This window comes from Cervus canadensis, chromosome 21 (assembly GCF_019320065.1).
Source record: "Cervus canadensis isolate Bull #8, Minnesota chromosome 21, ASM1932006v1, whole genome shotgun sequence".
Classification (NCBI taxonomy): domain Eukaryota; kingdom Metazoa; phylum Chordata; class Mammalia; order Artiodactyla; family Cervidae; genus Cervus; species Cervus canadensis.
This window is the reverse complement of record NC_057406.1, coordinates 638,733-663,671: the sequence shown is the minus strand read 5'-3', so window position 1 is coordinate 663,671 and position 24,939 is coordinate 638,733. Positions and strand designations below refer to the sequence as shown.

The 24,939-nt window shown below is 57.9% G+C and overlaps 1 protein-coding gene across 1 annotated transcript in view; it reads right to left on the bottom strand.

The window, feature by feature from the left end:
• The window catches only part of TTLL8 (tubulin tyrosine ligase like 8), a 51,694-nt gene extending 27,088 nt beyond the window's left edge, over positions 1-24,606 (bottom strand). Inside the window, exons 1-10 of the mRNA XM_043440686.1 lie at positions 24,485-24,606; positions 23,788-23,861; positions 21,791-21,919; positions 20,456-20,642; positions 19,018-19,140; positions 17,095-17,281; positions 8,621-8,769; positions 6,094-6,337; positions 3,627-4,062; positions 2,669-3,164 (exon numbers count right to left, since the gene is read on the bottom strand). Coding sequence (XP_043296621.1) covers positions 2,669-3,164; positions 3,627-4,062; positions 6,094-6,337; positions 8,621-8,769; positions 17,095-17,281; positions 19,018-19,140; positions 20,456-20,642; positions 21,791-21,919; positions 23,788-23,790 — 1,954 coding nt within the window. The 5' untranslated portion in view covers positions 23,791-23,861; positions 24,485-24,606. The remainder of the gene's footprint in view (positions 1-2,668; positions 3,165-3,626; positions 4,063-6,093; positions 6,338-8,620; positions 8,770-17,094; positions 17,282-19,017; positions 19,141-20,455; positions 20,643-21,790; positions 21,920-23,787; positions 23,862-24,484) is intronic.
• Between the last annotated feature and the right edge of the window lie 333 nt (positions 24,607-24,939).

Sequence of the window (24,939 nt, the reverse complement as noted above, 5' to 3'; positions counted from 1 at the left end):
TCCACTCACAAAAATCAATTTCTTCTTTGTCAACCAGCCACAATTTGTAGGAAAATATTTTTAAGTTTGATACTATTTAAAATAGAATACAAAATAAAATATATGTAAGTCTAAATCCAACACAAAAAAGTGCAATACCATGACAAAAACAATTCTAAGAGCATACTGAAAGGCATTAAAGGATTTATTTATGAATAGATATTCCACATTCATATAGATTCAAACACTCAATAATGTAAAGAAGTCAGTTCTCACCAAACTGATGGCTTTAATATCAATAAACATTTTAAAAATTTTAACTACAAAAATTATGTTGGTAGATCTTGACAACCTAATCCTGTAACTTGAATGGAAGTGTAGGGGGTCAAGAATAGCCCAGTCATTTTCAAGGAAGAAAAGCAAGGTTATAGGACTTGTCTGACCAGCATGAAGACATTCAACAAAGCTACAGTTATAAAGACCTTGTGGCATTAGCCCAGGGCAGACAAACAAAGCAGTGGAGCTGAACAAAAGTCCAGAAGAGCCTTCAGGTGAGCGGGGGAGGGGCTGCTGGACTCTCATCTCCCACCACCTGCCAAGTCAGCTTCTGGAGCATTCAAGACTGGAATGTGCCACAACAGTGCTTCCAGAAGAGGAGGTCTTCACGGCCTCAGGGTTTGGAGACAAGCCGCAAAAATCACCAACTGGAGGGAGAGCTTGACCAACTGGAGTTTATTAAAAGTTAAGGTGACTTTTGCTTCCGTGGTGGCTCAGTGGTAAAGAAACAGCTTGCCAATACAGGAGATTCAGGTTTGATCCCTGGGTCGGGAAGATCCCCTGGAGGAGGAAATGGCTACCTACTGCAGTTTTCTTGTCTGGGAGAATTCCATGGACAGAGGAGCCTGGCAGACTACAGTCCACGGGGTCACAGAGAATTGGACACGACTGAGCAACTGAAGTACAACGCGGCTTTATATCCAAAGTTACCATCAAGGAGTGAAAAGGCAAGTCACGAAGTGGGAGACAGTGTTTGCCACACAAATGAACTGAAAGAGGAGGAGAATCCGAGAGTAGGTGGTTGTCACCCCTACACGTCAGCAAGGAAGATCTGCAATCCTAAAGACAAAGACCCACTTTTCAGGAGAGGAGACCTAGATGGCCGGTGTGTGTCTGAAAATAAGCCATTTTATTAGTAAATAGGACAAAGCAAACGCACAGCATCACCTCCTCCAGAGGCAAACAAGCCCCCGTCAGCACCAGGGACTGGCACCAAAGGGGGCCCCTCAGCACGACCGCGGTCAGCACGCATCCCTCCGGCCGCGCTCGCAGCGCCCGGTGTTCCCGCCCGCTAGGTTCACGTCCACCATTTGAAGATGTAATCAAGGTAAAATGAGGTCACATCAGAGAAGGGCAGGACCCAATCCAACAACTGCTGTCCTTTTAACAGAGCGGGAACTCTGGACAGAGCGACACACAGGAAGAACATTGCATGAAGCAGGGCAGAGACTGGCACGATGTGTCCGTCAGCCAAGGAACAGAGGCTGCCAGTGGCCGCCAGAAGCCGGAAGAGGCAGGAGGCTCTACAGGCTCTGAGAGCCTGGCCGTGCCAGCACCTTGGTTTTGGACTTCCGGCCTTCAGAAAAAATGTGGTTTGAGCCACAAGTTTGAGGGGCTTTGGTACAGCAGCTAATACTGCTTTTAAGGCTGAAGGCATGTGTGTCTAGTCGGCACCAGGAAGATGCCTGGAGGAAGCACAGTGTGTCACAGAAAAAAATGTGGGAATTGCCCTCATGGAGAGGTGAGTGGCTAAGTGTCAGAGCTGACGGGCCTCGGTGCCAGACTGGACACGGGGTGAGGAGAGCGGGTGAAACTGGAGGTGGCCTGCGAGGGCCCTGCCAGCTCTGAAAGCACTGGCTCCTCGTGCCTGGAGCTGGCGATTCTAGGGGGCGATTCGCGCATGTACTGAACATCTGCGAGGTGTCTGGCACAGCCCAGGTGCGTGGGTGCAGCCAGAACGTGGCCCCTGAGAGCTTACCATCTGCATGGAGACAGAGATGGCCGAGAGGCTGCTAGTGCCGGGGAGAGAGAGACAGACACATTGAGAACCCAGCTGAGCGGCGGGGACACAGCAGCTGCAAGTGTCCTGGTGATCCTGTGGCGGTGAGTGCACCTGGGACGCGGCAGGCGGGGCTGTGGCCCTGGCTGGAGGTACTCTCTCAGCCACATCTGGTGCCAGAACAACTGGAAATAGCACTGGGGTGCAGACACAGACAGGCCACCCCTGGAGACCAGGGGCTGCCCACACCTGTCTACCCGTGTGCAAAGCCCACCCCCAGGCCAGGCTCCTGAGCCACACACGGTCTGTTCCATCAGAAACTTCAGAAAACAGCACAGGGGCCTTGTGCCGGCCAGCACCCACCCTCGGCACGCAGTGTTATTCAAATCTCCAACTCAGCCCCTCAGTGGCACCACATCCCCCAGGGAGAGAGGCGAAGGCTGTCGCCCAGCTGGTCTTGTGCAGGGCACCTGGTGCTCAGGGGGCCCCGGAACCGCTGCAGCAGGACCCCCATTATCCCGACAACCTGACCAGGCCCAGGTGCTCCGAGCTCAGGCCAGTGCCCGGACCACAGGCCCTGCCCTGGAAGATACGGACCCCGGGCTCACATAGGTGCAAGCCCCGCACTGTTACCTGGTGGTCTGGGCGGCTGAAACGGAGCACCCTCTGTGGTCTTCACACTTGGAAGCATGGACGGCAGTGGGTGCACATGTAACGAGTTTGGATCTGAGTGTCTGTCGGACTCAGCCTTGGCGAGAGCGGGGCGGGGGGCCTTATTGTCTGGGTGCTGAGAGGTGCAGGAGGGGAGCTCGATCTTCCCGCCGGACTCCCTGTGGCCACTCTTGGCTTTAGCGCTGCTCTCCACCAGCCTGTGTAAGTGCACAGGCAAGGTGCAAGGAAGTACCTTTTGGTCTCTCAGTTTCAAGTCCTGGTGCAGAGCCATGAGTGGGGGTCCCTGGTCCAGGCCTAGCATGGCTGAGGGGCATCTCTGTTTCAGCGGATGGATGTCCGAGAGCGGAGGCACAGAGTCAAAGCTGGCGATCACTGGCATCTGCTTCCTGGCTTTCCTCATGCCCACACCTTCCACGAGCAAATCGGAGCCCTGGGACGTGGGCAGCTCCACTGCAGGCTGGGGACAGGGGAGCGAGGTCAGGGGGGCCGGCAGGCCCTTTCCTAGTCTTCGGTCAGGTCTGAGGCCTCAGAGAGAAGCCCCAGCCACGCTTCCCTAACTCTAACCCTAACCCTGGTTCCCCCTACCCCAGGGAGGCCAGGTCACAGGGTCTTGCTGCCCTGCCTGCAGAAGGGCTCCCCAGGGGAGCAGCCCCCTGGAAAGACCCATGAAGGAAGGCTGGATCTTCACCCCAGGAGGAGTGGGAGACACGGCAGGAGAGAAGAGGAATGGCCTAGAGGGGCCCCTGTCCTGCCTGGTACCACAGAGGTGGAGGTGGTTGGGGACGAGAGGTTGCAAGAACGGCAAAGGCCAGCTGGGCCACGTGAGACCCGCCCCCCCCCCCCCCGCCCCCCTGCGCCCGGGATGTGCGGAGAGACCATCACCAGGTGGCCGGTGGAAGAGAGACCCCCCCCCCCCCACCTGTCTCCACAGCAGCTCGAAGTTGCCGATGTCGCAGTTCCGGTCGGCCTTGCGGTCCACCACCACCTTGATGGTGTCCTCCTGCACCTGCGCGCACAGCTGCGCCGTGACGGGCGTGGACGCGTGCATGGTGGGGCTGGAGTTGATCTCGATCAGCCAGGGCCTGAAGTCGCGCCCGAGGATGAAGTCGGCGCCGTAGAGCTCGAAGCTGTTCTTGCGTGGCTCCACGTGGTCCTGGGCCACCTTCATGGTGTTGGTGATGGCCCTCTTCATGGACGGGTAGATGACGCTGCTCCACACGGCCCCGCGGCCCCTCTTCTGCAGGTACTCCTGGAATCGGGTGCTGGTCCACATGTTGTGACAGGGCAGCAGGGGGCTGCGGTCCTTGTCGTTCTTCAGGTGCTTCTGGATGGAGTTGTTGCACAGGTGGATGGCGCTGCGGGGCAAGGCTGGGGTCAGGTGTCAGGCGCTCAGCCCCCTCTCCTTCCCGCGGGCCGAGACGCGGAGGCCCCGCCCAAGACCCGATGCCCCGCCCCGACTCCGCCCGATGCCCAGCCCCCGACCCCAGAGGGGTCTGCCAGAGGCCCCGTACCAGACTCCGAGGCCCCGCCCCAGGCCCCACTCCGACTCCACCCGAGGCCCCGCCCCGGCCCCGCCCGAGACGCGGAGGCCCCAGCCCCCGGCTCCGCCAGAGGCCCCACCTGAGACGCCCCCCCCCCCAGCCCTTCCCACAGACCCTGCCCACGAGCGCAGGGCGGATACAGGTGGGTCCCTAAGGGGTCCCCTCTTCTCCTGTTCAACCTGGGGGCCCCGTTGGGGGAGGGGAGGTCTGCGTAGAAGCCAACCAGCCCCGGGCCACCAACGAGGGGCCTCCAGCAAGTCCCACCCTAGGAGCTATTTCCCCTCCTGCCGCTGGGGGACGGCTGGCGCCCCAGAGAGAGATTCACTAACCGAAAATTTCAGCTAATTCCTTTATACCCTGGCCTTGTTCTAAATAAGATTTAAGTTGAATAGCATCTATAGGAGATTGTAAAATACATGCGTCCTGTCAGTCATTTTCATTTGAGCATGTCCTTTGCCACTTGGTTCTGGTGGGGAGGCCCCGCCTGTGACCCATAAGACAGATACAAGAAACAGAATGCGCCCCGGACCCTGAAGACACGCTGTGGGGGCGGACACAGTTCAAAACAATGTCAGGGGCTCTATCAGCCTGGGTGAGGGTTTCGTTCCCAGATGGAGAAACAGCTCAGAGAGGAGGAGGCCCACTGGGCACACAGCCCACAGCTAGCAGGGCCTGGCAGGCTGGAAGGGGCCCTGTGGACCTCCCACTGCCCAGTCACCCAGAGTCCTCCGCCGGGTCCTCCAGGCCTGGTGGGCACTGTGCTCCTTGAGCTGCCGGCTGGGGCTTGTCCCAGCAGCCTGCCCCTGCCTGGTGATTCCAGGTGTGCTCACAGCTCCAGCCTGAGCACAGAGAAGCCCCTCCTGCAAGGTCTCTGTTAAGCCACCTTCGGCCTTCGTGATTCCTGTGCATTCCCCCGTATCCCCGACCAAGACGCCTGTGCACCCCAGGCGCCCCGAGTGTGGCCCTCCATTCAGACAGTGAGGTGGCACCGCCGAACTGTCCAGGAGAATGGCATGTTCCCGAGACTTCACTGGCGGCCTCCGTCGTCCCCACCGCACACATAGCCTGCCCACTCTGAGGCCCTGGTGGGTGGCAGGTTCATCCACCAAGGGGCACCCATTTCTGGAGGTCTGAGCCCCTGCCTGGCACCCCACCACCTCGACACACAGTGCCCCCTGCACCACCCTGGCCTCTCATGGGTCAGGTGCCCTCCGCCCTCTCATTCTGGCAGGGGTGGCTGGGGTCCTCCTCCAAGGACCCCTCAGGCCGCCCTCACGTTGCGTCCCACAAGCTGCCTCATCAGGGGCCACACCCCACCTCCCAGATGCTTTAGCAACTCCCCGACCTGCAGGACGCCCGACCCAGGGCTTTGGGGACTCACAAAGAGAAGGCCCTGCAGGGGCTACTGCAGAATTCGATGGGCTGGCCCCCAGGGGACTCCCAGAGGAGCCCTTCCTGTCCTTCCCGACATGCCGAGTGGGCTGAGAGCGCCGGCCATGCAGAAGGCAGAGCTGCACCCCGAGCGCAGCCCACGTGGGTCAGCAGATGATCACGGTTGGCCCCTCCGCCTCCCCAGCCACCACAGAGGGCGGCTCCATGCCAGCCGGTGCCCCCGAGCACGTGGCAGACGGTGCTTTTGGGATTTCCTGGAGAACATACATGCCCCTTGGGGATGCAGGACCCTGGCCTTAATGGGCAGGGGGCCAGAGCCCGCCTCCTGCAGAGGGAGACTGCAGAACCTCCCTGGCCCAGTTAGGACCCAGCGCCCCACCGGACACGAGACCAGCCTGGCGCTCCGTGCTGGTGGGAACCCGCCCTGAACAGTGCCAAGCTGACCCCACCAACCTGTCCAGTTTGTCCAGGGAGAAGCGCTGCGTTGAGAAGCGCAGATAGCTCTCCTTGTAGAACCAGATGGTCAGCGGGTTCCAGTCGGTGACCAGGAACCACTGCCGGATGTCGAATTTGGTGTCATAGATGAGCAGCGGCGTCTCGATGTACTTCTGCACCACCCACTTGTTGTCCTTGGCAGGCGGCTGGCCTGCAGCCACCAGCTCCAGGATCTCCTCCACGTGGTTCATGCACACTATGTCTAAAAGAGGCCGCCACTCAGCCCGAGCCCCAGCGTGCTGCCCGAGGACCCCCAGGGGCATGGCGCAGTGGCTCTGCCCTCACGGTCAAGGCTGCAGCCAGGGCAGCCCCCCTTGCTCACCCACCACGAGGCCAACCCAGGGCTTCAGAGAGGACGTGAGAACAGGGAGGGCAGGGGTGCGGACAGAGGCCCCGGGAGGAGGCGGCCAGCCGGCTGAGCACTGCACCGGGTCAGCGGAGGGGGGCGGGGGGCAGGCGGCCGGTGGCCTCAGGGGAATCAGCAGGCAGTGCCCGGCTGTTCCAGGGGCTCCGAGGGCCCGTGAGGCTCACACCCAGCGTGACCGGACAGACGGGGCAGCGGGGGAGGCCGGGGTTGGGGTCCCTGGGCTGCAGCGTTTAATGCTGCTGACAGGCCCCGAGCGCTCGCTGTCCTTGCTGGGACACCCCTGAAGCCTGAACTGCGTCACGAGGCAAAGGCCCCCCCCACCATCCTCCCTGCCACCTGTGATGGACAAGCGTGAAGAGAGCTGACTGGTCTCAAGGACAGCTGCCGCGATGTGGGCAGTCGGGCTCTTGGGGTGGGTGGGGGACGCCACCTGCAAGACTGGGGGCAGAGGACACGAGGGAGCTTCCCTCACAGAACGAGAGACCCGGCTCTTCTGTGACGGCAGGGTGAGACCTCCCCACCCTGCAAGCAGGGTCCAGCACGAAGCTGCAGGTCCCGGACATTGTCCTGGACCAAGAACAGAAGGGGTACCAGGGCAGGGGTCAGAGGTGGGGGTCAGGGGCAGGGGCAGGGGTCAGGGGCGGGGTCAGGGGCGGGCTCAGAGGCAGGGGTCAGGGTTGGGCTCAGGGGTGGGGTCAGGGTCAGGGGTCAGGGAGAGGGGGCATCAGGGCAGGGGCAAGGGTGGGGGCACCAGGATGGGGGCACTGGGGTGGGGGTCAGGGGCAGGGGTCAGGAGTGGGGTCAGGGGCGGGGTCAGGGGTGGGGTCAGGGGCAGGGGTCAGGGGTGGGCTCAGGGGCAGGGGTCAGGGGTGGACTCAAGGGTGGGGTCAGGGACAGGGGTCGGGGCTGGCGGTACTTGGGTGGGGCAGAGGATGTGGGGCCACCAGGATGGGGACACCAGGCTGGGAGATAGGGTGTGGGGCGCAGGGCTGTGGGGCAGGGTCATGGGGGGGCACCAGGATAGGGGAAGGGGCTGGGGCACAGCCAGTGACCAGGCAGAACAGGGTGCATTCGGTTCTGACCAGCAGGGTTTGAGGAGTCTGTGGAGCAGCCCTGAGGGGGGCAGTGTGGGCAGCGCGAGGGAAGTCTAGGCTCAGGACAGAGCTGGGGGGGGGGGCCTGCCACAGCCCCAAGGGTGCAGGCTGAGAGCAGGCGGAAGCCCAAGAAAGAGAAGGCTTCAGGATGGAAGATGTTCAGGACTGAACGCAGGAATGTCACAAACTATTAATAAAGATTTTTAAAAATCACATAAGAAGTAACCGCTTATGAATTTACAACAATGATAAAACTCAAATAACCCAAGGGGCAAATAGAATATGCAAACAAAAGGTAATATCTACTTAGATAAACATCAGGTAATGTCTTTTTTATAAGAGAAAGAGAACATCCCATAACATGAACAAGAGGATGCAGGTCAGGTTGTACTGTGAAGGCATTTCCAGAGCCTGAAAATTTCTAAGCTGTAAAAGGACATTTGGGAATAAATAAGCCCAGCATTTAAGTCAGCACCAAGGGGAATAATCCCTCACAGGAAGATAGAAAAAATGCAACTGAAAGATGGTTCTTTGGGAGCGCTCGTAAGATTAGAAAATCACCTTCAAACTCTATTTCTAAATGAAGAACGCACAGTCTTTACCATTAGGGATAAAGAGGAGGACACGGGCATAGCTGTGACCCAGGAAGAAGTAAAAAGCTGAAGCCGGGGGTCACCAGGGACAGGGCTCACGGGGGGAGCAGGACAGGCACCTCCAGGGGTTTCACGACCACCCAAGGACCAGGCCCCACAGATGCTGGACACAGGGACCTCCCTCCAGTCTAGCAGCTGGCGAGCGAGCAAATACAAAACGGAACACAGGAGGCCTGTGTAACTGAGGAACAGAGATGGAACATTCTAAGTAATATTAATTACTTGGCAAAACAGAACAGAAGCTGTGATGAGCAGGGTCGTGGGACGCCTGCTCCCCAGGACCTACCTGTGAGTCCGGAGCCTCCAGGGAGCCCAGCACCCAGCCCCCGCCCCGGGTTGGCTGTCTGCGCAGGCACCTGGCTGAGACTCACCTCGGCCGCGGGACTTGGCCGCAGGCTTGATGATCCAGATGTTCCGAAACCCGTCGATCTCGGTCTGGGGGTTCACAGAGGTGATTTTGTTCAGCAGGGCCTGGCACTGTGAAAAGTGATTTCTGGAACTGGGGATGAAGGCCTCGCCACTACAAAGCAAGATCCAGAAGGCCCGTGAGGTCTTGAGGGCAGTCGCCCCGAGGAGAGGGTGGGGGCAGGCTTGGAACCTGCCCCTGCCCACCCGAGGGCCGCCTGGGAACGTGGCCTGCGGGCAGGTGGGGACCGCCTACTTGAGGATCAGACTTCAGGGACACCCCCGGGCATTGTGCCTGGGCCCAGACAAGGTGCTGGGAGACGAAAGCCAGGGTCCCGGTGCTGGGGACCCCACGTCGGGGTGGGCCTTGCAGGCCCGCACGGGGAAGCCGAGCTGCGGTGGCAGCGGCACCAGGGTCCAGCTTAGTGTCCCGTGGGCTTGACTGTCAATCAGACTGGCTCGTGGCCACGAGCTCACGGCAGCCATGGGGCCGGCTCGGGAAGACACCACAATTGGGGGATGAGGCCAGCGGACGGCACAGTGTCTGCGTGGAGTTAGCTCTTGCATCATGGAACCATGCTCCCCCGCTGGGCCGCAACACAGCCCCCTGTGAGGATGGACTGCAGCCAAGGGTGCTGGGCTCCCTGGCCTCCTGCCGCACCCACGTGATGGCCCTGGCGCGGGGAAGGAACTTTCTGGGACGTGGAGCTGTGTGCACAATGCAGTACCCACCCGACGGGGGAGAGGAGGGCAACTGGGAGGGAGGAGCGATGCGGGGGTCCCCAGTAGTGCGGGAGAGGCCCCCACAGCGGGGAGCCAAGGTTGGGGATGAGGAAGCAGGAGCCTCGTTGGTGCGCGGGATGCGGGTGGCAGGTCGGACGGCGCCTCGCCTCCCTGGTTCTACAGGACACAGTGAAAGGGAGTCCCCCGAGCCACCGGCCTGCCTTGGCGGTGCACACACTCTACCTGACCTCAGGGTGAAGACCGGACCCGGTGGAAGCAGGTGTGAGTCCCATGTGGTCCTGAACCCTCCCGTCCGGCAGCAGAGGCCAGACCAGATGCTGGGTCAGACGAGGCAGGTCCCCCAGAGCCCACCCTGCTGGCCAGGGGCAGAGCCGCCCAGGGGACCGGCGGACGCTGGTGACACGTGCAAACTCGACGTGGGCTCAGAAGGAAGGCCGGGGCTGGTCACTCCTCGGGGAGGGCCCCCACGGTCTCCCCAGAGCACCCTGGGCCTCAGCCTCACGCCGTGGCCCCTGGCAGGAGGGAGTCTGTGCATCACAGTAGGAAGACTGTCACCTCCCCCGAGAGCAGAGTGCGAGGAAGGGGGCGTCCAGCCCAAGGCGGGAACCTGGCCAAGCTCCAGGCCCAGACACCCCATAGTCACCAGAGAACAAGCACCCTCCCCTCAGATGCAGATGATAAGAAAGGGCCCAGCACCTGCCCTTCTCGTCCTGATGACACACACATCACGTGGGTGGACCCCACGTGGGCGCCTCAACACGGAAGGAAAGGAGGCCTGAGCAGGCTGACCACCCGGGTTCCCTAACACGCTCCGCAGTCGCGCTGGGCAGCGGTGTGGGGTCCGCTCCTGCCACCTTCTGGCTACTCCCGGGACTGCGGGCCCAGGGCACAGCCCCGTAGGGGGAGCGGACCTTTCCCACACAGGTGCTCACGGAGGGGCAATGCAGGTCCAGATGCAATCACTTCCAGCCCCTCAAGAGGTTGCCCTGGAGACCACGGGCACTAGACCCCTCCGCCTTCTCCCCGTGTGGACGCCTCCTAGCCTTGAACTTCATACCAGGGGCTGCCTTGCTCAATAGCATGATGTGAGCTACCTGTGGTATTGCAGGCATCAGCAGCAAGTTCCTTACACTGTTGGTTTCTAGACAGCGTATTAAAAAGGTCCGTCTAGTCAAGGCTACGGTTTTTCCAGTAATCATGTATGGATGTGAGAATTGGACTATAATGAAATCTGAGTGCCGAAGAATTGATGCTTTTGAACTGTGGTGTTGGAGAAGACTCTTGAGAGTCCCTTGGACTGCAAGGAGATCCAACCAGTCCATCCTAAAGGAGATCAGTCCTGGGTGTTCATTGGAAGGACTGATGCTGAAGCTGAAACTTCAATACTTTGGCCACCTGATGGAAAGAGTCGACTCACTGGAAAAGACCCTGATGCTGGGAAAGATTGAAAGCAGGTGGAGAAGGGGAGGACAGAGGATGAGACGGTTGGATGGCATCACTGACTTGATGGACGTGAGTTTGAGCAAGCTTTGGGAGTTCATGATGGACAGGGAAGCCTGGCGTGCTGAGGTCCATGGGGTCGCAGAGAGTCGGACACGACTGAGCGACTGAACTAAACTGAACTGGTGGTTTCTAGATTATGAATGAAGTCTCTCCAAAGATGTGTTTTCATTTCCCTTTAGACAAACGCCTAAGCACAGCAGAGCTGTGTCACAGGGCATGTAGGTGCCTAAGTGGATAAGAAACGCCCAAGGCTTTTCTAGACAGGCTACACTGGTTTCTACTCCCCACTCCCCGTCCCACAGTGGATTAAGGCTCTAGGCACTGCGCATCTCGGCTGAACTGTCAGCCATTCTGGCTGGTGTATAGCGGCATCTCCTGACCATGAATTCAGCGATGCTGTCTCCTCGTGTGCTGGTTGACCATTTGGTTTCTTTTTCTGTGACATGTCCAGAGAGACTGTTTTTTATTGATTTATGGGTATTCTTTGTTGTTGTTATTCAGTCACTCAGTCGTGTCCAACTGTTTGTGACCCCATGGACTGAAGCATGCCAGGCTTCCCTGTCCTTTACTATCTGCTCAAACTCATGTCCACTGAATCAGTGATGCCATCCAACCATCTCATCCTCTGTCACCCCTTCCCCTCCTGCCCTCAATCTTTCCCAGCATCAGGGTCTTTTCCAGTGAGTCGACTCTTTCCATCAGGTGGCCAAAGTATTGAAGCTTCAGCTTCAGCATCAGTCCTTCCAATGAACACCCAGGACTGATCTCCTTTAGGATGGACTGGTTTGATCTCCTTGCTGTCCAAGGGACTCTCAAGAGTCTTCCCCAGCACCACAATTTGAAAGCATCACTTCTTCGGGGCTCAAGCTTCTTGATGGTCCAACTCTCACATCCATACATGACTATTTTGGAAAAACCATAGCCTTGACTAGATGGACCTTTGTCAGCAAAGTGATGTCTCTGCACAAGCATTCCTTCGATATCCTAGATCTGAGACCTCTGTTGGACACATGTGTTGTAAATATGTTCCTCAAGTTTATGGCTTGTCTTTTCATTCTCTTTGTGTTGGTGTTTTTTGATAAACAGAGTTCTTAATGTCAATAAAGTACAATTAATCAATTTTTAAATTATGATTAGTGCTTTTAGTGAACCACTTGAGAAATCTTTGCCTTCTTTATAATCATGAAGATATACTCCAATGTTTTGTTAATTTTTTAAACTTTTATATGCCACATCTCACATTAATTGTGTATATTTTGAGGCAGAATTCAAGGCACTCTATCTTTTCATAAGATGTTAATTGCTCAGACACCATTTAAAGGAGAGACTGACCCTTGCTCACTAAACTCCAGCGGCACCTGGAACATAAGTGCTCAGACTGTGAGCGGCTGTCGGGACTAACCGGTTACATCGGCCTATTCACCTACCTCATCCCAGCACCACACTGTCTCACTTGTTGCAGATTTACAGCTGGTCTTCACATATGGAACATAAGTCCTCTAAATTTGTTTTTCTTGATCAAAATAGTTTTGTTTTTTTGTGAATCATTTACTTCGGTGGCTGTTCAGTGGCTCAGTCGTGTCTGGCTCTCTGTGACCCCGTGGACTGTAGCCCACCAGGCTTCTCTGTCCATGGGATATTCCAGGCAAGAACACTGGACTGCGTTGCCACTTCTTACTCCATAGGGATCTTCCCGACCCAGGGATCGAACCTGCGTCTCCTGCATTGGCAGGGAGACCCTTTACCGCTGAGCCACTAGGGTATTTCCAAATAAATTTCAGATTCAGTTGTCAGCTCCTCCTATCCTTTCCCCCTGGGGCAGGGGAAGCCCTGCATGGATTTTGATTGGGGTTACGAGTCTGTAGATTAGTTTTGGGCTTCCCTGGTGCCCAAAACTTATGGGGTGCAGCAAAAACAGAACCAACAGGAAAATATACAGCTATAAGGCTTACATTAAAACAGAGAAGGGAATGGCAACCCACTCCAGTATTCTTGCCTGGAGAAGTCTATGGAGAGAGGAGCCTGGCGGGCTACAGTCCATGGGGTCACAAAGAGTCGGACACAACTGAGCAACTAACACTTACATTAAAAAATGAGAAAAATCTCAAATCAATAAATCTAATTTTACAATTTAAGAAACTAGAAAGAAAAAAAAACCTAAATGCAAAGCTAGCAGAAGGAAAAAAATAATAAAGACTAGAGCAGAATTAACCAAAATAGAAAAACAATAGAGAAAATGAATAAAACCTAAAGTTGGCTAGATCAACAAAGTAGATGAACTTTTAGCTAGTTGGACCAAGAGAAAAACAGAGAAAACTCAAATTACTAAAGTCAAAAACTATACTGGGGACATGACTACTGATTTTACAAAAGTAAAAAAGATTATGAGAGTATTATGGACAGTTGCACATGAACAAACTGGATAACGTAGATGAGTTACACAAGTTTTGAGAAACACCGAACCTGCCAAAACTAAATCATGTGGACACAGAAAACATGAATAGACCTATACTCACCAAGGGCTTCCCAGGTGGTGCTAGCAGTAAATTAGGCGAAAGTGAAAGTCACTCAGTCGTGTCCGACCCTTTGCAACGCTATACAGTCCATGGAATTCTTCAGGCCAGAATACTGAAGTGGGTAGCCTTTCCAACCCAGGGATCAAACCCAGGTCTCCCACATTGCAGCTGGATTCTTCACCAGCTGAGCCACAAGGGAAGCCCAGTGGTAAATGACCCACCTGCAAATGCAGGAGACATAGGAGATGTGGGCTCGATCCCTGGGTCAGGAGGATCTCCTGGAGAAGACCGTGGCAACCCACTCCAGTGTTCTTGCCTGGAGAATCCCATGGACAGAGGAGGCTGGTGGGCCACAGTCCACGGGGTCGCAGAGAGTCGGACACGACTAAAGCAACTAAGCATACACACTCACTAAGGGGTTGAATCAGTGATCAAAGCCCAACAAGAAACGCTCTAGACACGATGGCTTCACTGGGGAAACCAACCAAACGTCTAAGGGAGAGTTCCTACCAGTCCTTCTCAAACTTTCCCCAAAATTGAACATCTAATCAATAAATTCAGCAAAGTAGCAGAATATAAAGTCAACATACAAAAATCAGTTTCTATTTTCTTTTTAATTCTGTGATTATTTGTTTTCCATATTCTGTCACGGTACTCACTACATTCCAGTCCAGATTGTGTTGATCCCTTTAATGGAATCACCTTATTGTGAAATATCCTCTTTATGTCTATTAATATCTCAAATACGATCAGAGATTTTAACTCAGCTCTCACAGTAACTCAGAGGACAAGCAGGTAAAATAATCAGCAAGAGTTTAGGTTTGAATAACTAACCCGACTTCGCTGGTATTTTTTAATAACACACCACCTAGCAATGCAGATACACATTGTATTCAACTATGCATGAGACACTCATCAAAACAGATCAGGGCTAGTCAGGGTCAAAAGCAAGTTCCAGCAAAATCCATGTCTATTCTACACAAAAAAGAACCTTGATGCTTCTCTCTTATCTCACACAGAAATTAAAATTAATCACAAAAAGCTAAAAGTGAAAGGAAAAACAATAAAGCATGTCTTATTGACTATGCCAAAGCCTTTGACTGTGTGGATCACAACAAACTATGGAAAATTCTTCAAGAGATGGGAATACCAGACCACCTGACCTGCCTCCTGAGAAACCTGTATGCAGGTCAAGAAGCAACAGTTAGAACTGGACATGGAACAACAGGCTGGTTCCAAATAGGAAAAGGAGTATGTCAAGGCTGTATACTGTCACCTTGCTTATTTAACTTATATGCAGAGTACAACATGAGAAACGCCAGGCTGGATGAAGCACAAGCTGGAATCAAGATTGCTGGGAGAAATATCAATAACCTCAGATATGCAGATGACACCACCTTTATGGCAGAAAGTGAGGAACTAAAGAGCCTTTTACTGGAAGTGAAAGAGGAAAGTGAAAAAGTTGGCTTAAAACTCAACATTCAGAAAACTAAGATCATGGCATCTGGTCCCATCACTTCACGGCAAATAGATGGGGAAACAGTGGAAACAGTGACAGACTTTATTTTTGGGGGGCTCCAAATTCACTGTAGATGGTGACTGCAGTCATGAAATTAAAGACGCTTGCTCCTTGGAAGAAAAGCTATGACCAACCTAGACAGCATATTAAAGAGCAGAGACATTACTTTGCCAACAAAGGTCCATCTAGTCAAGGCTATGGTTTTTCCAGTGGTCATGTATGGATGTGAGAGTTGGACTATAGAGAAAGCTGAGCACCGCAGAATTGATGCTTTTGAACTGTGGTGTTGAAGAAGACTCTTGAGAGTCCCTTGGACTGCAAGGAGATCCAACCAGTCCATCTGAAAGGAAATCAGTCCTGAACATTCTTTGGAAGGACTGATGCTGAAGCTGAAGCTCCAAAACTTTGGCCACCTGATTCGAAGAACAGACTCATTTGAAAAGACCCTGATGCTGGGAAAGATTGAAGGCAGGAGGAGAAGGGGATGACGGAGGATGAGATGGTTGGATGGCATCACTGACTCAATGGACATGAGTTTGAGTAAACTCCAGGAGTTGGTGATGGACAGGGAGGCCTGGCATGCTGCAGTCCATGGGGTCACAAAGAGGCGGACACGACTGAGCAACTGAAATGAACTGAACTGAATGTTAGTCGCTCAGTCGTGTCCAACTCTTTGCAACCCCCTGAACTGTAAGCCTGCCAGGCTCCTCTGTCCATGGAATTCTCCAGGCAAGAATAATGGAGTGGTTAGCCGTTCTCTTCTCCAAGGGATCCACCCTACTCAGGGATCAAACCTGGGTCTCCTGCACTGCAGACAGATTCTTTACGATCTAAGCCACCAGGGAAGCCCAAAGCACATAGAAGAAATCATAAAGGAGTATCTTCATGATCTTGAGTAGACACTGTTTTCTTAACCAGGACTCTAAAGGCCTTATTACCATTATAGGGAAAAATTAACACTGGACCTCATCAAAAAATACCATTAAGAGGTAAAAAGACAGGTCACACACTAGAAAAAGGTACACTTAGTACATATCTTCAACAAAGGCAACAAATCAGGTTTATAAACAGAGCACTCACTTCTTTCTCTTTAACGATCAAAAGATTTGAAGAAGACCTTCATGAGAAAAGATATGCGAATGGCCAACAAGCACGTGAACCTGGGCTCACCAGGCATCGGAGAAGTGCAGCCTGAGAGCGCGAGGGGACGACCAGAAGGGAGCCCACAGAGCCTGACGGCGTCTGTCCATGCTGTGGGCTGGCCCGTGGGGCTGCGGCACCAGTCTGGAAACCATCTAAGCCTGGCGGTAACTGGCATCCGACTGCCCCTCCGCGGCGGGAGTGAGCACCCTGCGGTCAGCGGCCAGGACGGGACTCGGCACCACCTACGCAGCAGGTAAATCTCACAGGTCTTGGGCAGAAGTCACGTCTGCATGACGCTGTGGGTTTTCATTTCCACAGCGACATGGTGGGGGTGCTGGGAATCGAAGGAGCCGTGGCCTCGCACACTTTCACCCAGCTGGACAAATATCATTAGCACATGGCATGCCCTGTACTGTATTTATAGCCAGTAGAAAAGAAGAGAAAGAAAATACTTGATCCAAAAGAAGGAAAGGACTAAGACAATAGAAATGACCCGGGACGGTGCGTGTGGGCTGCAAGCAGACCCTCCAGAACGAGGTGTGGCTTCCGGCCTTGTTCTCTTGGCCGACAGCCGCTCCCCAAGGGTGCTGGCCTGCCTCTGCCCCGGCTCCCCTCCGTCGGCCATTAAAACAGCTCGCGCCCCTGAGCAGTGGGTCCCCGAGTACTGAGCGGCAATTGGAAGTCGTGGAGAGTCAGGAGGCCTGGGCCTAACAGCTGCTGACTAGTCCCGACCCCCCAGCCGAGCGTGCAGCCTGGCCGTGAAGGGGCCCCCACGCTGCTGCAGGCATGAGCGACGCCAAGGACATGATGGGTGTGGAAGGTGCTGGAGGCAACGCTGCCCACAGGCACCCCTGGGGTGTCATTTTATCAGTCCACTGGGGCCTGCGCACCCCAACGCCCAGGACAGCACCCCAGATGTCCCAGAGGACACACCTCTGCAGACCACCCCTGAAGTCAGCCCCGCGTCCCCTGGGTGACTCTCACATCACCCCGGAGCCCACCAACGGCGTCTTACTGGATGAGTGAGTAATACTGCTGGGTCAGGTCGCTCCACTCGGCCTCTGTGAGGTCCCTGGCGGCGTCCTCGGTGAGGTCAATGTCCTCGTGCTCCAGCCGTCCCAGGTAGGCCTTGCACACCTTGCACGCGACGTCCACGCACTGCCCCGACAGGCCCGTGAGCCTCAATCCTGCACCCTCAGGAACTGAAACCCAAGCAAGGCACGGGGAGCCTCGACCTCCTCCTGTCCCCATGGAACCCTGTGGAACCCGGGCCACCGCCTGCCCCCAGGGAACCCGGGCTTCTGCCCACCCCCGTGGAGCCCGGGTCACTGCCCCATGGGGTGGCACCCCGGGGGTGCTGGCGAAGGCCACCCCAGCTGTCTGCACCTCAAGGCCTTATGGTGAGGGGCCCCACGTCTCTGGGTGGCCACCCTGGATGCCACGCCTGGGTTGGGGCGGGCCACCTTTCCCCTCTCGAAGCCGCCCTCCCAGCGTGCTGTGCCCGCCGCTCTCTGCCCCTCCCCCTCCAACTGGACTCTCAGCCCCTCGATGGAAAAGAAACCACACTTCTGATGAGCTTGTCACAAAACCTCTGCTTCTGAGCACATACTTGGTCCTCAGTGAAAAACAAATACCCCAATTTAAAAATGGAGGGAAGCTGAAAAAATTTCTCACCAAAGAATATATACAGATGATAAATAAGTTCACCACCATATGTTGTCAGAGGAATGCAAATTAAAACAGTTAGACACCACGACACACCTATCAGAATGGTCACGATGCAGAACAGTGACATCACCAGATGCTGGTGAGGACATGGAGCAACAGGAACTCCCATCGTTGCAGGGGGGACGCAAAATGGGGCAGAGACCACTCTGGAGCACAATTTGGCAGTTTCTCACCAAACAAAAAAAACACACTCTTGCCACGTTATCCAGCAGTCATGGTCCTTGGTATTTACCAAATGAGTTGAAAATTTATGGCTGCTCAAAACTCTGTATGCAGCTTTAATCCCAATTGCTAAGACTCAGAAGCAACCCAGGTGCCCTTGGATGCCCAAGTCATCAGTAGATGACTCAATGAACAAACTGTCCATCCAGACTGGGAATGAATGTTACTCAGTGCTGAAGAGAAATGAGCTCCTGGGTCATGAAAAGATGCGGAGGAACCTTAAACGCATGTTAGTAAGTGAGAGAGGATTGAATCACATGTAGTTTATGATTCCAACTCCGTGACATTTTGGAAAATGCAGAGCTGTGGCAACAATAAAAGAATCAGGTGTCAGGGGGTGAAGAAGGAATGAACAGGCTGACCGTGGAGGACTTTTATTGTTGTTTAGTTGCTCATTCGTGTCTGACTCTTTGCAACCCTGTGGACTGTTGTGTCCAGGCCTCTCTATCCATGGGCTTTCCCAGGCAAGAATACTGGAGTGGGTTACCATTTCCTTCTCCAGAGGATCTTCCTGACCCAGGCATGGAACCCACGGCTCCTACGTTGGCAGGCAGATTCTTTACCACTGAGCAGATTTTTAGGGCAGTGAAACTGCTCTGAACAATGCCATATTGGTGGATACATGTCATAGTACATTTGTCCAAACCAAGAGGAAGCCCTGGCGTAGACTGTGGACTCTGATGATGACGTGTCAGTGTGGGTTCATCAGTTACAACGAATGTACTGTCTGGGGGGATGTTGATAGTGGGGTGGCAGGGGCAGAGGGTACATGGGACATCTCTGTACCATCTGCTCCCATCTTGCTGTGAACCTAAAACTGTTCTATTCAAGTGAATAACAACCAAAAAAGACTTATTTGAGTTTTGTAGGCCTAATCCCACAGTGCCATTCCCATGGGCTTCTGCTGGAGGAGCCTGGGGGCGGGGCAGAGCCGCAGCCGCGTCCCGGGAGCCCCGCCCACGGCCCCTCCGCCGGCACGTCCGCACACCTTTCCTGCTGCTGGCGGCGCTCTCGCGGGCCTCCTCCCGCCGGCTCCTCGGCTTGCTCCTGCTGCTCTGCTGGCTGACCACCCACTTCAGGATGCTGGAGGCCACCGTGCGCCGGAAGTCGTCTGCAAGGACACAAGGCCTCGCCCCCTCTGCCTGTGCCGGGGACGGGCCCTCGGCCAGCGCCAGCCACGCTCAGCCCCGACGCCCTGCTCCTGCCGGGGCGTGCGGAGCCTTGCTCCCGCCTCGCGGCCCTCTGGGGAGCCAGGCGCTCCCCACTGCCCCCTTGCCCATACCGTCTGTCCCTACCTCGTCCTCCCGCCTCTGCAGACCGGACTCACAGCCGGGACCTCCCCCGCGGCCACGCATCCACCTGCCCATAGACCCAGAGGCAGAATCGGCCACCCCCTCTCCTGCGCCACCCGGGCTGTGGTCCAGGGGCACCCTCACCACCTCTGCCTGCCCAGCGTCCTCAGCCCTGCACAGACGGATCCTTCCAGAAGCGCCCTCTGCGGACAGCAGCGGCACTCTCCCCCTCAGCGGAGGGGCCTCCCTGGAAGCTGGGTCCACAGCTCTACGTGCAGGTGGCCAGGGGTCCTGCGGCCCCCACTCAGCACGAAGGTGGCTCAGGGTCCCCCAAACTCAGGCTTGGGCCCAGGGCTGGCTCTGGGCGCCAGTCACCATTCAGGGATAGCCGCGGCCGGGAGGCGGGCTTGTTCCCCACCCCGACTCCAGACTAACGCGTGATGAGCTCGCCACAAAACCTCTGCTTCTGAGCACAGACCACCCAGAGGTCTGTAAGATATCCCAGCACTTTCTCATGCAAACCTGCTCCTTCCACACCTCAGGGGAGGCCCCCCCAACAGCTCTGGCCACCCTGGAGACACCCAGAAGGGGAGCGCCCCTCACCGCCCCTCCACCCCTTCCCGTCCTGACGTCTTGATGCACGGATAGCCCTGAGCCCAAGGCCTGTGGGCGCCCTGCCTGCTCCCGCCCTGGAGCCCCCGGCCTGCCGCCCTAGCCCCTCTCCTGGGTCTCCGTCCAGACCCGCTCTTGCAAGGCCCCGCCCATGGTCCCCCACTGACCCTGCCTGGCCTGCATCTGGCCACTCGCTCCTGGGGCCCGGCCTGGGGTCCGGGGGCAGGGCAGTGTGCTGGACTGCGGCCGCATCTCCGTGGCCCATAGATGGGTGCTCAGGAGACACGGGCACCCCCACACGACCCCCCGCCTGCCCTGCCCTGCCTGGCCCGCCTGCCCTGTCCCGTCCTTCTCTCTCCCGTGCCCCTGGGCAGGTCCAACCAGGAAGCGGCCTTCGTCCCCAGCCCAGAGACAGCGCCGAGGGTTGGGATGCAACCGGCCCCCCACCTCCGGCCCTGAGGCCCGTCCTGTGGGCGGGGAGCCAGGCCACAGAGAGGCCCCGGGCCTCCGGGCCCCACTCACCCAGGAACTCCTGCTTCTCACCCTCCGTGCAGAGGCTGTAGCAGCGCGGGAAGAAGGTGTCGGGGTTGGCCTGGACGTACCACGGCAGGCTCCGCATGCTCACACACAGCCCGATCTCCAAAGACAGCGGCAGGTCAGGCCAGCAGGCTGCGCCAGGCCCGCTCAGCCAGTCTGAGAGCCCGGGGGCCTGGCCGGGTGGCGCCGGCTTCAGTGGGCACTTCGGGGAGCAGACCCTCCCTGGCCCCCTGGCGCCTCCGCCCCCCTGCCAACTGGCCAAACACCCAGGTCACCCGGTGAGCTGGCCAGGGCCTCGGGCTCACCCTGTCGTCAGCGGTGGCTGTGGCAGGCCCGAGGGTGGACAGGGCCGTCTGGGGGCGCCCAGGGCAGAGGGTGCTGCGTCTGCCCCTCGTTCCCTGCATGCTCAGCCTCAGGCCCGGAGGGGCAGAGAGGGGGGCACCCCGGTCTACAGTGCGGCCCCCTCCCCCAGTGCGCCCGCCTGACGCCACACTCGTGGTTAGGGAGGCCCAGCCCAGCCTGGCAGCCCATCTGGGGAAATGGGCCCCCGCCCCGAAGTCATGAGGCCATCCGCTGCCTGAGGTCTCTGCAGGGAGCCGGGCCCACTGCACCCCTGCAGGCAGCCCCCAGCCCAGAAGCACCCACTGGCCTGAGGCCTGGTGAGGACGCCTGGGGGGCGCCCCGCGGGCAGCCAGGAGCCTCGTCCTGTCCCCCGTGTCATCTCTGACTGTTGAGGGGACGGTCCCCCTGCTGCCTGGGAAACCCCTTCTACCGAGGGGCATGTGCAGGCCTGTCCGTCCCGGCTGGCCCCACCCCAACCTCAGCCTTCAGGGTAAGCGGGGAATGGCTGCCTGGGGTGGCTGGTGGCTGAAAGGGGGTGAGGGTGAGAAGTGGGTGGCGTAGCAGTGCTCCCAACAGCTGGAAGTCACAGCACAGGTGAGGGTGGCCCACCCCGCCACCCCACCGACCCAGAGCCACTCCAGGGCCCAGGGCCCAGGCCAGGCTGTGGGGGGAGCGGTCACTGGCCCTGTCTGGGGCTTGCCCTGCAGCCCAGAGGACAGTGATTCTGTGGCCTTGGGCCCACCCAGGGACACAGTGGGGGGCGCAGAGGCTCTGGGGAGGTTTGCGGGGAGCAGTGCCAAGCATCTCTGGACACTGATGCCAGGCGGCCTCTGGCCAGGCCAGGAGCCTCCAGTCCTGGGAGGAGAGCTGAGGTGACCGGCGCCCCATGGGGTTGTGCGGCTCCAGAGGCGCTGGCGTTTCAGGAGGCAGGGTGCTGCCCGCCTGCCCGCCTGCCCGCCTGCCCCGGCCCCCACTCACCTTGGTGGTGAAGGACGCGGTCTTCCCGTAGTGGTTCAGCATCTGGTCACAGCTCAGGCTGTGATGGTCGATGACGTCCCTTTTGATTGTCCAGAGGAAGTAGGGCATTTCATTTTTTACCAACCTGGACTGGCAAGAAGAAACCTTTCTCAGTACCCAGCATCTGAGGCGCACGTCTCTAAGGGTGGGGCGGGCCCAGGGTGAAGGGTGCGGGGTTTAGGCTGAGAAGAGCGTGTGGCTTCCTGTCCTGACGGCAGCCTCACACGTTCCTTGGGGGCCTCCCCCTGGCCCGTGTGGGAGCTGCTGTGACCACACAGGGCTTCCCATGCGAGGGGGTGGGGGGCTTGGACTCCGGGCGGCAGGGGCACCAAGCGGGGTCTGAGCTGCCTGCCCCGCAGGTGCTCGCTCTGGGACACGCTGGCTGCAGCCCCGGGAGAGCCCCCTCCCCGGCCGCCAGGACGCGGGCTCCTCTGCTGCCCCGAGCCTTCAGAGTGCAGGGGCCCAGGACGGCGGCTGAAGCAAGACTGGGAGTCCTTGGTGTCTGCGCTCTTGTGCTTGGTCAAAAATTCTAACCAAATAAAGAGATATGAGGAAGGGAAAAGATTCTCCATAATCCTGCCCCTGGAGATGACCGGACACCTTGGAGAAGACTCTTTGGGTCACGCCCGCAGACAGCATGTTAGAACCACCTGATGCCCGGGGCTCAAGTCAGCCCGCCTTGAGCCCCGTGTTCCGGCAGGACGGCTCCTCCCGCACACCGTCACACAGCGCTGCCGCCGGCGGCGGGCCGGGGGCCACAGGGAAGAGGGAGCTGCTGGGCCCAGGCTGCCAACGCCACTTCCCAAGCTCACCCGACCCGGGTCCCTGGACTCGGGCTCAAGGCCTTGGTCCCTCCTCCTGCTCTCAGCTCCTGTAGCCACTTCCCCAAGTAAGTCTCATCTGTCACAGGGCTGATGAAGCGTCGCAGACGGATGGATAGAGCGCGCGTGGGGGCCACTCAGGTGCCCGGGGGGAGGCCCGGCCTCCGGTCCAGTGCTGACACCCCTGCCCCCCAGGCTACCCGCACCCCCGACCCATGGCGCCTCCCCAGCCTCATGGTTGACTTTTGCAGAAAGGGATCCGCACCGGGAATAGGCACGATGCGCCCACTGGCCTGTCAGGCCCTTGCCCGTTTTCCATTCGATCAACACCCTCTCTGGGTGTGCGGGCACTTCACACACTCTGAGCAGGAGGTCGGTGCAGTCTCACGCCCTGCAAACTTCTTCCCGCGTAGCTGGTGTTTGCTCTCTTCACAGGGTCTTCCGGGGGCCAGGAGCTCTGCACGTCAGTGTGGTCAGTGCATCCCATTCTCCTCACAGTGGACGCTTTCTGGCCTGGTTTTAACTTTCTTTTCTCCCCTTGAGTCTCAGCGACCCTCCGTTACCTGCCGGCCGCCTCCCACAGCCCCACACAACTGCCTCCCTGTCATCGCCAGCTCTGCCCAGCCCGTGATGGCTGATCTGCCGCCCAACCAGCATTGAGGCCTGGGAGCCCAGCCCTGGGGGGCTCGCTCCAGCCGGGGTGGGCCACGTGCAGCAGACAACACCTCCACCACCACTGCCTGGGGGCTGTGCGACCCCATCCCACGGGGTCTCCAGAGACGGCAGGCTCAGCTCATCTGCTCACACGGGAGCACGGACGCGGGGCCCACGGGGAGGCCCAGGTGGACGCGCGGACGCGGGGCCCACGGGGAGGCCCAGGTGGACGCGCGGACGCGGGGCCCTCGGGGAGGCCCAGGTGGACGCGCGGACGCGGGGCCCACGGGGAGGCCCAGGTGGACGCGCGGACGCGGGGCCCACGGGGAGGCCCAGGTGGACACACACACAGCACATGGACGAAGGGACGTCCTCAAAGCGGGTGTGACTGTGGCTTTGCTGCCGCCCTCACCTCCCAGGGTGTAGCACAGAGGAGGAGGTAAACGTCTGGCCGAGGCGCCCCAGGAGCCCACGGGAACCTACCATCACATCGTGGATGTCGTCTGCTTTCTCTAAAGCCACATCTTGATTCTCTTTGCCTTCAGCATGTTTGTTGTCTGCAAACACAACATACAAGCAATCAGCAAGTCATTGACCACAGCCGGGCCCACCACTGGGCACAGGGCAGAGCAGTGCCCCCTCAGGTCCCGTGAGGAGCACGGCTAAGTCAGGCTTGGGCCGTGGTGCCCCCCTGAGCGTCCACTGAACCGACCTGGGCCATGAACTGCGGAACAAGTGGGGTCCAACAGCTGCTTGCAGGCCGAGCGGAGACCCTGGAGCCAAGAGGGCGCAGACTCCGTGGGGAGGGGGCAGGCCCAGCTGGGGTCAGGGAGGACCAGGTGGGCAGGGGCGGGAGGAGGAAGCACGGCAGGGGGCCAAGCGGGGGCCGGGAGGGAGCTGGGCCCCGAAGAGGGACTTCCAGGCCCGGCCGCCGACGGACAGTGGACAACGTCCAGGCACAGGGACGCCTGGACGTGGATGGGGACACACGTGGAAGTGACCAGAACCGGGGCTTGAAGGGGCTCGTCGACGCCTGGACGCCTGGGGCGGGGCCGAGCGGCGAGCCCCTCCCCCGGGAGGCCACAGCGCAGGGCCCGCTGCTCCGCGTGGAACCCACACACTATGGGTCTCCGTGACAGGCACACACGTTTCACGCAGAACACACACGCCGATACTCTACCCGGCACCCCTTCCCCGTCGCCGTCAGCGCTCGGCACGAACTTGGTCAGAAAGTGGAACTTCTTTTCCACCCAGCCCTTCCTCCGCAGGGCGGTCCGGATCACTGGGTAGTGTCCATAGATGGAGAAGATCTTCTTTTCCTCAAATTGCAAGTGTATTTGAAATTAAAGAACAGAAAACGAGTTAACCCTGTCTCTGTAAGACAGTCTGCAGTCAGGGTGAGGGACGGTCCTGGCGGGAAGTGCTCCGTTCCACTCTGAGAGTCAGGGCAGCCGCCAGGGCAGGGCAGGCAGCCCCCCGGCAGGCCCACCTCTGCTGTGTGCCCACGGCCCCGGGCGTGGGGGCTTTGCACGCACAGGCCTCGCTCACACTCAGCCAGAGGAGGCACAGCCAGGACCTTGGGGCTTCTGGAGGCTCAGACCTCAGCTCGGGGCAGGTCGAGGTCTGAAGGGCAGG